This window comes from Lemur catta, chromosome X, assembly GCF_020740605.2.
Source record: "Lemur catta isolate mLemCat1 chromosome X, mLemCat1.pri, whole genome shotgun sequence".
Classification (NCBI taxonomy): Eukaryota; Metazoa; Chordata; class Mammalia; order Primates; family Lemuridae; genus Lemur; species Lemur catta.
The window spans coordinates 46,085,505-46,100,123 of record NC_059155.1 but is presented as its reverse complement, the minus strand read 5'-3'; the positions used below and the strand labels follow the sequence as shown (position 1 = coordinate 46,100,123).

Sequence of the window (14,619 nt, the reverse complement as noted above, 5' to 3'; positions counted from 1 at the left end):
AAAACATCCAGGATGCAACAAGGTAAGATTCATGACATCTAGCATCCAATAAAAAATTACTAAGCATGCAAAGGAGCAGGAAAACACAGCCAATAATGAGACAAATCGATTAATTGGCTTCTTTCACTAAGCATAATGCCTTTGAGATTAATCCATGTTGATATATGGATCAATAGTTCATTGCTTTCTATTAATGAGTAGTATTTCATTTGATGGATATACTGTAATTTGTGTATCCATTTACTTATTGATGGGCATTTGAGTTATTGTCAACTTTGGAAATTATGAATAAAGCTTCAATGAACAACAAAAAACTATGTTATAATATGCTGAAATAAAAAAAAGAAACCTAATCTCCAGTGTAATGGTACTAAGAGTTGGGACCTTTGGAAGGTGATTAGGTCATGAGGGTGGAACTCTCATGAATGGGATTTATGTCCTTAAAAGAATAGGCCAGTGAGCTGGCTAGCTCTCTTTCCGCCCTCTGAGGACACAGTGAGAAGATGGCTGTCTGTGAACCAGGGAGTGAGCCCTCACCAGACACCTAATCTGCTGGTGCCTGGATCTTGGACTTCCCAGCCTCCAGAACTGTGAGAAGTAAATTTCTGTTGTTTGTAAGCTAAAAAAAAAAAAGCAAAAAATGAAACAACAACAACAACAAAAAAAAAACAAAAAAACCCAAAAAACTATGTTAGCCTGATGAAGAAAACATTGCATTCTTATACAGTATCTAACTTAAAATTTTTCACAGAGAATGTGTTAAATATATGACGATTTAATATAAACCTACCTCATGTGGTAGTTGTAAAGAAAAACAAGCTTTTTTGTATAGTAAGTACTGAATTGATGCCTACAGATAATATTAAACACATGACTAAATTTGATTTCTATGTAGCTAACTGACCCACAATACTCCGTAGCCATCCTACTCATGTATAAGACCTTAGACGATTAAAATAAGATCACAATTTAGCCCCAGATTGTCAAATACATACGATGAGATATCACAGAGTTTGAAAGGAAAGCATAACATCTTGACCCTCTTGTCTCTGTAACCCCCTTGGGGAAAAGGCAAACAGAGGATGACAGATCTTAGTAAAGGAAGAAGCTAAAGATAATTTCTGTCAGAAGCCTTTTAGGTTGGTTCCCTATGAGGGGCAGCATTAAGAAAAGGACTGGCTTACCCAGTATTTGTTTTAAAAATCATATGTTTAAAATCTGTTCCAAAATGAGTACTTACAGCAGTTTTATATGCCGCTTCAATATAAAACACAAGGTTCTGTATGAAATTAACCTCATCTAGGCTGTGGATGATATGGAGTCCTAAGGAAAAAGGAAATAAAGATATAGAACTGGTCAATTATCACTATAAGCTTTGTAGGTAGCCAGAGTGACTAAGTGACCTCACTATTCCCAAGTAATCCTATTCCTCCTTAGGAACAATGGAAGGTACTTTGATTCCTTAACTATAAAAACAAGATCACAAATCAGTCCTAGGCTAGTCTCCAGCTAAGTGAGATATAAGCATATTTTAACACGGACGAATTTCAACTGTTATTTATAGGTTTTAATAGATAGTCTCAGACTCCTGGTTCTATAGTAACCAATTTATAATGTGCTTAAATGTACAAACCTAGGCACATGGAAAAAAAGAAAAATATTTCAAAGAAGAGTTGGAAGAAATCTGATTATTAAGCAAGAAAAAAGTATGTAAAATTATGATTTTAAGGAGGACTTAAAACTACATTTTTCTAGTAAAAATATAGTTATTCTAAATGTAAGCTATACAAAGACAGTTATAGCTTACACATGGAGTGTTTTACACGAATTATCCATTTAATTTTTACAACAATAACCCTAAAAGGTAAGCAGCTCTATTTTCTTCATGAGGCTTAGAGAGGAAAATACTTGTTTTTTTTTTTTTAATTTTTTTTTGAGACAGAGTCTCACTCTGTTGCTCAGACTAGAGTGCTGTGGCGTCAGCCTCGTTCACAGCAACCTCAAACTTCTGGGCTCAAGCAATCCTCCTGCCTCAGCCTCCTGAGTAGCTGGGATTACAGGCATGTGCCACCATGCCCGGCTACTTTTTTCTATATATATTTTTAGTTGTCCATATAATTTCTTTCTATTTTTAGTAGACGGGGTCTTGCTCTTGCTCAGGCTGGTCGTGAACTCCTGAGCTCAAATGATCCACCCGTCTCGGCCTCCCAGAGTGCTAGGATTACAGGCGTGAGCCACCGCGCCTGGAGGAGAGGAAAATATTTGCCTAAAGGCATTTAACTCATAAATAGTGGAACCAGGACTCAATTGACTATCAACTTATGTTTCACTTCAGAGACTGAGCTCCTAACCAAGATGCCATACTGCCTCCTAATATGTACAACATGATCCATTTTTGTTTAAAAATCCCCCTGTCACACACACACACACACACACACACACACACACAGGCACACGCGCAAAGAACTAGAAAAATATATACCAGGAGGACGTTAGTAGTTATCTTTGGTGGTGAGGTTTAAGGTAGCTTTATTTTCTTCTTTTTTTGGACATCTTGGAAATTTTACAATATTCTACAATGAACAGGTGCTACTTTTGTAATTTAAAAAGTTATATAAAAAAGCAAAAATCATATTAAATAAAGCAGAAAACTGAAGGATACATTTCACAAAATTTTACACAAAATTATTATATCCTGAGCACTAAAACTTTTCATACATGTAAAATTTACTAAGCAGTTAACTTTTAAAACACCTCTTTTGAAACAACAGTTATTACTGTGTACATTATCTAAAGACTTTGTTTAGACTACTTGATTCAATCAAACTAAGAAATCATTTTAGAATTGAAAAATCACGAAGTTTGTTCTTCTTTTCTAATCTATAAACAAGGAGGAAAAAGTGAAGATCAAGTTAACTATAGAGACTAAACTTTTAAGCTTCTCATGTTTACCTGGAGGAAGCTATTCTATTTAAACAAAAAATGTTATAACCACATTTGTTCACAAAAACAGGTATGTTGGTTTAATGGAAATGATTACATAGGCCAGCTATGTAGTTGTATCACAGCCAGAAAAAGCCAAGAATTTCCAGTTTGCTGAGCAGTGGGCATATCCACAGCAATTAGATCTAGGGGGGAGAAGCTTCTTTAAAAGGGCTTCGGAACAGAAAAAGTCCTCTGACATTCTTAGAAGCATGATACAAAGTGGTTGTCAAATGTTTGTTACTGTCAGCTTTCAAATGAACTCCACTGTGAATGTAGTGGATAACACTCATTCTGGTTCATAAACAATTCTGAAAACAAACATGCCCTTTGTAAGTGAGCACTTGGTAATACTCTTTCATGAAAAAAGGGTGTACGGTGAGTCTTCCTCCTACCCAGAACCACATCACTTCCATCCCTGCCAAATCTAGACATATAGAAATATTATGCAAAGGTTAGTACTTTATAACACACCTTGCGTTTTTCATACATAACTTGGAGATAATTTCAACTATATCTGCATCATTTTTTTAATGGCTACATAGCATTCCACTGAATAGGTACTCAGGTAACCAGTTCCCTATTAAAAGATGTTTAGGTTGTATCTAATCTTTCATCACAATCAATGTTTCAATGAATATTTGTGTATATATATCATTGTACACATGTGCCAGTATATCAGGGAAAATTCTTAGAATTGCTGAGTAGAAAGACTTATGCATATCATTTTCCAATATTTTATTATGAACATTTTCAAACAGAAAAAATGAAAGAATTTTACAGAGGACACCTGTATACCCACCATTTGGACTCTACCATTAACATTTTACCACACTTTTTTCATCACCTATCTAACCATCTTATTTTTTGATGCATTTCAAAGTAAGTTGCAGATATCTGTATACCCCTCTGAATATTTCATGTATGTTAAATTTTTGTAATCAGCACCAAGTTATTCTGCAAAGAAGTTCTACAGTTTATATACCAACCAATACTGACTGTTTCCCTATACCCTTGCAAACACAGGCATCAATAAAAGTTTTTGATCTTTGCCTCACTTTAATGAATAAGAAATAGAAGCTCATCATAGTTTAATTTGCAGTTCTTTTATTATAAGGTTGCAAGTCATTTTATTACATATATTTATAAGCCACCTGCATTTCTTTTCCTATGAACTGTTTGGTCGTGTCCTTCACAGATTTCTATTGAATTGCTGATCTTTCTGTTTCATATTTATATACACATACATATACACACATATATATTTATACATATATACACACACATACCCCCACACATACATACATGTACATATATTTTGCTCAGCACTAAACTTTTTCTTTCTGTTATTGACATTTTATAAACATTAAGGAAATTAGCCTTTTGCCCATCATACGTGTTGCAAGTGTTTTTCCTAATTTGATTGAATTTTGACTTTTTATAGTATATTTTCTTCTCAGAAACATTTATAAAATAGTTTTATCCCACAAATGTTTCTGGTATTTTTATAAGGTCTTTTTTTTTGCATCTACATCTTTGATCTATTGACAGATATTTTAAATCATGGAACTGTGCAATTTTTGAATTAGAAAGGACTATATGATCAGTATTATCAGATTGAAAACTCCTCCTGATCCATGGCTCTGTTAAAATAGAAACCATAAGTGCAGGGAACTGCAACAGCAAAGGGTCTTTCCTGTAGCTGTAATGACCTTGACTTCTTGGATAGAGTGGAAAAAAGAGAAGAGAAATAGTAACATTGGACATCAGCTGCTTTATCTTGTCATCTTTGTGTGCTGACATGATTGACCCAAGACTGAGAGAAGGCAAGTGTGAATCTGGTCTTGTCCATCTCTTAGACTTGTCTCACAGCTGACTAATCACTACACCATATAAACGCCACACATTTCTACCATATGTCCTTTTGTTCATGGTATTCTCTATTTAAATGATCTTCCCCTGCTCTCCACATCTTGAAATCCCACTGCTCTTTCAAGGCCCAGCTCAAGTGCTACCTCATCTGTGATGTTGTCATTGATTCTCCTCTTCTGTGGTTCACAGAATTTTATTTTTCTTGCTCTTATGAACTTATTTTTTACTCTGTATTATAGATAAATGAGTACCTGAGTTTTAAGAAAAGAAACATAGTATTTATATTTACATCTCCTAAAAGCATCTCACATAGTATTGTGAATGATATTAAATAGTATTGAATGGTAGATGTTTTAAAATTTTATTAAATGATTTTAAACAACTATGTTAACCACAGGAAAAGGACTGGTATCTTGAGGCAAAACCATAAGTACAGAACTTCTAAATCCTGTCCATTCTGTAGAGCCAAGGCATTGCTTGTTGAACAGAAAATGTAGAGGTAAATACACATAAAATGAGGTAGGGCTGGGTTAGGCCAAAGGTGACAGTGTTATATAAAGCATACTAAAGAATGCAGGGCTCCAGAAACAGAGCTGATTCAGTGGTCTACTCCAATTAGATTTTGTACTCACCTGTCTAACATTAAACCTCTTTCTCCCTCATTTTTAAAAATAAATTTATTGAGATAGATTAACATTATATATAAGTCAATGCTTTTTAGTGTATGTACAGTTGTGCAACTACCATCACAATTGATTTTAGAACATTTTTATACCCCAAAAAGAAACCTCACACCTATTAGCAGTCACTCCCCATTTCCTTCTATACTTGCCTCCCAGCCTAAGTAATCACTTTCTGTCTCTATAGATTCGCCTTACTGGACACTCATATACATAGAATCATACAGTACATGGCCTTGTATTAGCTTATTAATTATGAAATGTCTGATTTCCTTAAGTACTAAGTTTGACAGTTGATATCTCTGACATTTCACTTTGACACTTCTTGTTTTATTTTTATTGTGAAGGTACATCCTCAGTCTTTCAAACACACATTTTGGCTTGTGATTATCTTTCAAATATTTTTAAAGGACAATTTTGTAAAACCATGGATAAGTCAAAAATTCATGTTATTTTCAAATATGAGCTCCATTATGGAACCAGTGCAGCACAGACAACTTGAAATATCAACAAAGTTTTTGGGAAGGATGTGGCTAATGAACACACAGTATGTCAATGGTTTGGGAAGTTTCATTCTGGTGATTTCAGTCTTGAAAATGAGCCATGTGGGCGACCTGAGACCAAGGTGGATAACGAAAAGCTGAAAGCTGTAGTGGAAACAAATCCATCTCAACCTACGTGGGAATTAGCAGCAAGGTTTGACATTACTATTCCAACAATATTGGACCATTTGAAACAAATGGGCAAGGTAAAGAAGCTGGATAGATGGGTACCACGTGAATTAAGCAAACATCAGAAGAGAAATCATCTCAATGCTTGCCTTTCTTTGCTGTCATGACATAAAGACAAACCATTTCTACACTGTATTGTTATGTGTGACAAAAAATGCATTCTTTTTGACTATGTTAAGTGTTCGACACAATGGTTGGATAGAGATGAAGTGCCGAAACACAGTCCAAAACTGAATATTCATCAAAGAAAGCTAATGGTGTGTGTTTCGTGGTCCAGTGCTGGTATTATCCAGTACAGCTTCATGAAACCTGGTCAATTCATTAGAATGGATTTCTACTGCAACCAATTGGACAAAATGACAAGGATGCTTGCAATTAAGCAGCAGAGATTGGTAAACAGAGACAGGCCCATCCTCTTACAAGACAACACTCAACCACATGTCACACAAACAATGCTGCTCAAACTACAGAAGCTGGATTTGGAAACTTTCTGTAATTCACCATATTCACCAGACCTTGCATCAACTGACTACCACTTCTTCCAAGCTTTGGACTACTTCTTGCAAGGAAAAATAGTCAATACTCAACAAGCTGTGGAAAATGCCTTTCACGATTTCATTGCCATGTGCTCTCCAGGCTTCTGTGCTGCTACCGTTAAGATGGCAAAACTGTGTTGATAGTTTAGGCACATACTTTAATTGTACTGCTTCTTGTTTGAGATATAATAAACTATGCTTTAGAAGTGATTAGAAATCGGACATTTCATATTTAATGACCTAATATGTCTGAGTCCTTTCACTTAGCATAATGTTTTCAAAGTTCATTTGTTATCACATGTATCCGTCCGTACTTCATCTTTCATTCCCAAAAATAGTCCATTGTGCAGATGGATCACATTTTATTTATCCAATCATCAGTTGATAAACATTTGGGTTGTTTTTACTTTGGGCTATTATAAATAATGCTGCTATGAGCATTCATGGGTAAGTTTTTGAGTGAACATGTTTTAATTTCTCTTAGTATGTGTGCATATATAAACACCCAAGAGAAAATCAGAGTAATACTGGCCTCACAGAATTAGTTTTCAAGTGTTACCTCCTCTACTATTTTTTGGAAGTATTGTGAAGAATTGGTACTTATTTTTTAAATATTTGGTAGAATTTATCACTGAAGCTATCTGGGCCTAATATTTTCTATGTGGGAAATTATTTGTTATTAATTCTCTTTAGTTGTGATAGGTCTATCCAGATTTGCTATGCTTCTTGAGTCAGATTCAGTAGTTTGTACTTTTCTAGAAATTTTTCTATTTCATCAACATTGTCTAATTTTTTGGTAACCAGTTGTCCATAGTATTCCTTTTTAATTCTTTAAATTTTTTCCCCTTTTAATTCTTTATATTTTTGTAAGGTTGTAGTGAAGTCCCCTCTTTTATTGCTAATTTTAGTAATTTGAATCTTCTTTTTCTTGTGCTCAGTCTAGCTAAAGGTTTGTTAATTTTGTTGATCTTAAAGAATTAACTTTTGCTTTTGTTGATTTTCTCTATTGTTTTTCCATTCCCTAATTCATTAATTTCTGCTATAATGTTTATTAAATCATTTCTTATGCTTTCTTTGGGTTTAGTTTGGTCTTCTTTTTCCAGTGTCTTAAGGTGGAATGTTAGGTTACTGATTTGAGTCCTTCTTCTTTTTTTTATATTGGTGTTTACAGCTATAAACTTCCCTCTAAACACTGCTTTCACTGTTTCCTGTAAGTTTTGGTATGCTGTGTTTTCATTTTCATTTAGCTGAAAGTATTTTCTAACTTCCCTAGTGATTCTTATTTGACTCATTGGTTATTTAGGAGTCTGTTGTTTAATTTCCACATAGTTGTGACTTTCCTAAATTTCTTTCTATTCCTGATTTCTAATTTTATTCCATTTTGGTCATAGTACATACTTTCTGTGATTCTGAAATCTTTCAAATTTACTGAGGCTTATTTTATGGCCTACCATATAGTCTATCCTGGAGACTATTCTATAAGAAGAATATGTACTGTGCTGTTGTTGGATGGAGTATTCTATAGATGTGTGTTGGGCCTAGTCAATTTAAGTTTTCCATTTCCTTGTTGATTTTATACCTAGTCTATGCATTATTGAAAGTGGGGTATTGAAGTCTTCAACTGTTAAATTTATATAATTTTATATCTTTTAAAGAAGCTGAGGAGAAATTATATATTTTGAGTTTGTTATATTAACCTTCTATTTTACCATTTCTAGTTTTTTTTATATGTTCCTGTAGATTTGAATTACCATCTGGTATCATTCCCTTACTTCAATATAGCTTTTCTTCTACCCACTTCCTTTGTTATATAATTGTGAAATATATTACATTTTTGTTATAGGCCCAACAATACAACCATAAACATATTGTTTTGTACTGCTGCTTTTGTAGATCAATTGAAAGAAAAAAGAAGAAATATGTAATTATACTGTATTACTAATCACTTTTACCTGGGGTCTGCTTTTTCACATGGATTTGAATTACTATCTGGGTTCACCTGCTTCCAGTCTGAAGAACTTTTAGTATTTCTTCTAAGGTAGGTTGGTACACTAGCAAAAAATTCTCTCAGTTTTTGTTTATCTAGAAATGTCTTTATTTCACTCCATTTCTGAAAGATAGTTTTCCTGGATACTATCTTCTTGGTTGACAGTTCTTTTCTCTAGCCCTTTGAATACATTATTCAACTGGCTCAGAAGCCTCTATTTTTTTCTGATGAGAAGTCAGCTGAAAATCTTATTGAGGTTCCCTTGTGTATGAGAAGTCATTTTTCTCACATTACTTTCAAGATTTTCTCTTTATTTTGGCTTCCAACATTTTTACTGTAATGTTTCTTCGTGTGGATCTCTGTGATTATCCTACTTGGCAGATTATTGAGATTTTTGGGTGTGTAAATTAATGTTTCTCATCACATTTGGGATCTTTTCAGTTATTATTTCTTACAATATATTTTCTGCTTCTTACCTTCTTTCTGGTGCTCTCATTGCATGTGTGGTGGTGTGCCAAATGGTGTTCTACATTTCCCCAAGGTTCTGTTCATTTTTCTTTATTATTTTTTCTCTACATCCTTGAGATTGAATATTCTCTATTGATTTACCTTCACGTATACTGATTCTTTCTTCTGCCAACTCATGTCTACTATAAGCCTCTCTAGTGTTTTTTTTTTTTTTTTTCATTTTGGTTACTATGCTTTCATTTCTAGAATTTCCATTTGATTTTTTAATCTTTTTATTGATATTATCTATCTGATGAGGCATGTTCATCATATCTTCTTTTATTTCTTTAAGCATGGTTTCCTTTAGATTTTTGGACACTTTACAGTAACTATTTTGAAGTCTTTGTCTCCTAAGTCCAACATACGGGCCCTTTCAAAGGTAGTTTCTATTACCTGCTTTTTTCTTGTGTACGGCTCATATCTTCCTGTTTCTTTACATGCCTCACAAATTTTTGTTGAAAACTGGATATTTTAGACAGTATGTTGTAAGAACTCTAGATACTGATACCCTCCTCTCCTGGGCTTGTTTTTGTTTATCTATTTAGTGACTTGGCTAGACTATTTCAGTGAAGTCTATTTTCCCCTCAGTGTACAGCCTCTGATGTTCCTTAGAGAGTGTAACCTTGGGCAGATACACTGTCACCCTGGGAAGATAGTGTTTTAGCAGAGGCCTCATCAACTGTCTCTTGCCTAATCTGTTAAGTATCTACCTCTCTTGGCATCATACTCAGATGCACGCTCCGTGAATTTCCAACTGGTTGCTCTACTATTTTGTGTAATGCCCTGTGACACAAATTGCTCCATAGACTCATCCAATTAAATTCAGTCTCCTTTTCATGTGGTCTTTGTGGCAAGTCTTTGAGACTTGTTCCAACACTAGGAAGGTTCTTTTTAGCTATCTCTTTGCTTGATTCTCACTATTAAAACTTCTAGCTAGTCTATGGATTAGCTTCTTGCTCTTTTTAAGCTACTAGCCTCCTCTTAATTGCTTAGAACCAAAATTTCCATTGTATTTTAAGAATACCCTTAGTCTTAAACTTTTCTATACTCTGTTTCAAATAGTCAATTTTCTTGGTAAGAGCTATGGAGCTTTGCATTCTTACAGCCTCTCCTGCCCCAGCAAAATTTCTGTGCCAGCACTCCAGAGCTGATGTTGGGAACAGTGGCCTACTTCTTTAGGTGTGACAACCCTGCCTTATAAACTGAGTACTGGGAAGAGGTGGTAGCCTCTGATCTTCTTAGCTTGCCTCTCCCAGTGTGGAACCTCCACCCTACTAGAGAGGTGGGCCGAGGACAATCGTGGCTTAGCATTCTCACCCTGCCCTGCCTGGGGAAGGTTGAGATTTTTAAGTATTTAAAACCATGCAGAGCATTGTTAAATATTCTATGAAGATCTTTTATATTCTATCTACCAATTATATCTCACATCTGCCCTTTTTATTTTCAAGGCAACTGCCTTACATAAGTTCTGCATCATTTCTTGCCTGAAGTATTTCCTAACCTCCTAAGTAGTTTGCCATCTTAATTTTCTCTTCCATGCAATCTATTCTCCTACTAATGGACTGAATGATCTGAAACTTCCTTGATTAACTACCTTGAATGGCTACTGATTAAAGACTAAACTCCAAACTATTTAGCATGGTACACAGGCCCTCAAAGAGCTAGCCCCAACTTTCTAGCTTCATATTTTGCCATTTTTCCAGATGAAACTTATACTCTAACCATAGAAGATACCTAGCCTTACCTTGATAGCCAGTACCTTTCAAACTTCTGTGCTACGCTCATGCTATTCCCTTCCTTTTTCTGACTTGTGAATTTCTACCTATTTCTACTTATTCCTCAAAGGCCTGATTTTCCACCTTATTTCAAGCAGCTATCAAAGTCAGCTGATTGAGTTGAAAATTAAATGTCAGGTCAGGAATCAATAAACGTTTGTTGAATCAATGAATATGTCTCTTACAAGCCTCCTTGGTATATTTTTGTTTCCATTCTAGGCTCAAAATAAAAAACCATAAGGGATATTTAGACACTGTTTGCTTTATAGGAAAAAAACCCAGAGTTGGTATTAAAATAATGTTAGAAATGGAGTTGCAGTTGTCACTCTATTTAAATAAGTAAAGCCTAAAAATATATGTATTCAGGGAGAAACCTCCCCTGCAAAAGGAAGGAGTATCTGGGTAGCCAGCTCATAATTTTGAGAAAAGGTTATTTAGATTCTGGGCTGTGTTCTAGAGGAGAAGAGGGGGTTTATCACCAAATATTTCTTTCTGTAAGAAAAAGAGAAGAAGAGTATCCTGAAGGAATTCCCACCCTGGATGCCCTTAGTATCAAGGAGCTCTGTAACCAGATGAGAAGATAAATAAATGGAAATGTCAAAAATGTGATATTTTGAGAAGTATATTAACTTACTCAGGAAGATCTGGCAAAGGTCCCATTAAATTTATAAACTAGATATAATCAGATACATTATCTCCTTCTCCCCCTAATTTAGGAGAAATAATACATTTTCATTTTTCAGGTAAAGCATCTAAAGCTAATAACAAAACCACTGAAAAGGATATACTATTCAATAATAAAAAAATAAACATTTGGATTCTGATTCTTAATTTCCTTAACACAATTTAGATGCATATATACAGATGCCTTGTTAATGATATATTCATAAAGAATAGTATAAAGTAGGTGATTCAATTTATATTTATACTAACTGGCAGGCTTGTCAGCGTACAGTATGAGAACAAGCAATAAACTCTAGGCCTTTTTCCCCATCTCATGTTATCTGAGGATTAACAATAAAAATATTTATCTAAATAAGATCTGCCCCAGACTTCCTGGTTCTCAATTTAAAATAATATTAATTAGTACCATAAACTTGTTTCTCAGTGTAGAAGAATATTAACTGGACCTCAAAAAGTTGTTTCTCTGTATAAAATCTACAAAATGTTGTTTGCAATGCGCTTCTTTGAGCAATGTAAATAGCTATGTTGCTTTCTGGCCAATACCTTTGGAGAAGCCCTGTATGCCAGAGCAAGTGCTCCATGCTCAGGGGCTCCCAGTACTTCTCTCCTTGTACTTACCTGAGGCAGTCATTTGAGCTAAGAAGAGCAGATACACTGAGGTAGCATCCAACTGCAGGTGTCCCCACTGGTCATCACCCACTACAGTGGCACAAGTTTTGGTGTTGTACTTGGCATGGAGGCTATCCTTAGTACTCTGACTATATTTGAAGGATTCTACTTTATCCACCTGGAAAAAACAAAACCATTAAAAGAAGGGTATGCAGAAAAATCAACCCATAGCATATGCCACACTTCTGTAGTACTCTAACATATATCATTGCAATGTAAAGACACGTTGTCTTCAGGCAATTTGTGAATATTTAAAATGCACTGTTATCTCTTTTTCCTTATATAATGCAACTGGGAAAGTCTGTTATTGTTGTTTTTCAATTTAATTAGAAAATACTACCAAATAGTTAAAGCCAGTTATTTCCTATTCATCGCCTTTCTTTCACTCTTCAGATGGTTGCTCTGCCACACTGTATACATAAACTGAGATTCAGAGTGTTTGAGTGAGAACAGCTTAGTAAGAAATAACTGAGTGTGAAAATATGTATTTGTTCCTGAAACTGAGGTAGGAATTTTGAAGGAAATTAGAACAACAGGATATATTTTGAAGGCGTAATGAAAACAGCTGGTGATAGACACACAGAGTGACCGAGAAAAGGCATGATAGAAAGCTGAAACCAGAGGTCAGAAGGGAAATATTGTGCAAGGGACAACTGACAGACTTAGTTCCTGAAACTTAGATTTGATTACGTATGCCTCTGATGCATGATAGTGAGGAATAAAAATAAAATCCTAAGCCCCTCCCCACCCCACTGACTGAATGGACCCCGTCTTGGCCAAGGGGACCCCAGAGAAACCTTAAAACTGAGTTCTCAGCCAGGACAGGATGGGAAATAAGACACATCTCATCATACCCCTTCCCTTGTTAACCACCATTAGGCTTTCTTCCCTAAGGGCTAAAACAGAACCAGCCCTTCAGAAAGACTTGCTCCACCCCTGATTTCAATCAACTGCCTAATGGCCTAATGCTGCTCCTCCCTTTGGTTTCTGGCACAACTGACCAGCATTTTTTCCTGATAAGGGGCTACCAACCATGGAGTGGTTCTAAGCAGACTAGAGAGTATGCACAATAAGGTTTTTCACGTATTCTGCTTCACCTTTTGATGTCAGAGAGCCGAAAACTACCCTTGGATCATGCTAACACCTCTATTTTTTTATATATGCAACCAATGAATGAGCATTAAGCTCAATTGCACACGTGCATGTTTCTCCTTTCATAAATAATCGTGATTCCTCCTATAACTTGTTAAATATGTATATTTGTCCACACTGCTCAGCATAAATTCCGGTTCCCATTGTCCATCCTTGGAAGCACATGTTCCTGGATTCTGGCCAGGGCCTTGGCTTTCCAGACTACTGGAATGGCCACCTACAGGCTGCAACCCTTTAAGAGAAATGAAGCCCTCCTTTCCAAATTATGAATCTCATCATTTTCTTCAGTTGACAAAAAGTAACCATTATACCTTAAATATGGTTCATGCAATTAGTGACTTTAAATCTATTTGGTAAGGTAGAAAGTGCAAATATCTAAAATACAAAAAAAAAGTAGCAAAGATAGGGGAAAAAAGGAAATGATAGATGTGAGATCTTCACTTATAAAGAAGTTCAGGAGTCTGGAGTTTATTTCTTTCTACTTTAGACTTGTTTTGTGCCTGTGGGCAGTCATTTTATTAATAATCTAGGCCCCAATTTCTTCTTCTAATAAAACATAATCTTGATCACCAGAAAGTCAGGTCAGATTCAATGTGTGCAATATGCTTTAAGATCTCCTAGAATAAAACAAATTTTTAATTAAAAATACTTTTGTATTGAAAATATCATAAACTCAAAAGATAAATGATAGACTGCTAAAAAATATTTGCAATACATATGACAAAGGATTAATTTCCATAATGTACAAAAACTCCTCAAGAGGCAAGGAAACAACTAAAAAGAAAAATAGGCAAAGGACCTACCAGACAATTCACCCAAAAGGAAATGCAAATTTTCAATCTACACATGAAAGGAAGCTCAACTTCACTCAAGGCCAGGAAAATGCAAATTATTATTGCAAGGAGATACAAATCCAAGGTCCCTTATCTCCAATACTAATCTCTAAAGCACTTTGAAAAGGTTTTTTCTCCCTAAGTTTTGCATCAAAATTCATTTGGTGGCAACACCAGATTCAAAGTGACATAGGGCTGGCTAGTCTTTATT

General features: G+C 35.1%; 1 protein-coding gene across 5 annotated transcripts in view; it reads right to left on the bottom strand.

The window, feature by feature from the left end:
• Positions 1 to 14,619, bottom strand: part of PHKA1 (phosphorylase kinase regulatory subunit alpha 1) — a 131,195-nt gene that overhangs the window by 106,720 nt on the left and 9,856 nt on the right. For all 5 annotated transcript variants that reach the window (XM_045537751.1, XM_045537752.1, XM_045537750.1 and 2 more), the window contains exons 4-5: positions 12,373 to 12,541; positions 1,241 to 1,323 (exon numbers count right to left, since the gene is read on the bottom strand). In XM_045537751.1, coding sequence (XP_045393707.1) covers positions 1,241 to 1,323; positions 12,373 to 12,541 — 252 coding nt within the window. The remainder of the gene's footprint in view (positions 1 to 1,240; positions 1,324 to 12,372; positions 12,542 to 14,619) is intronic.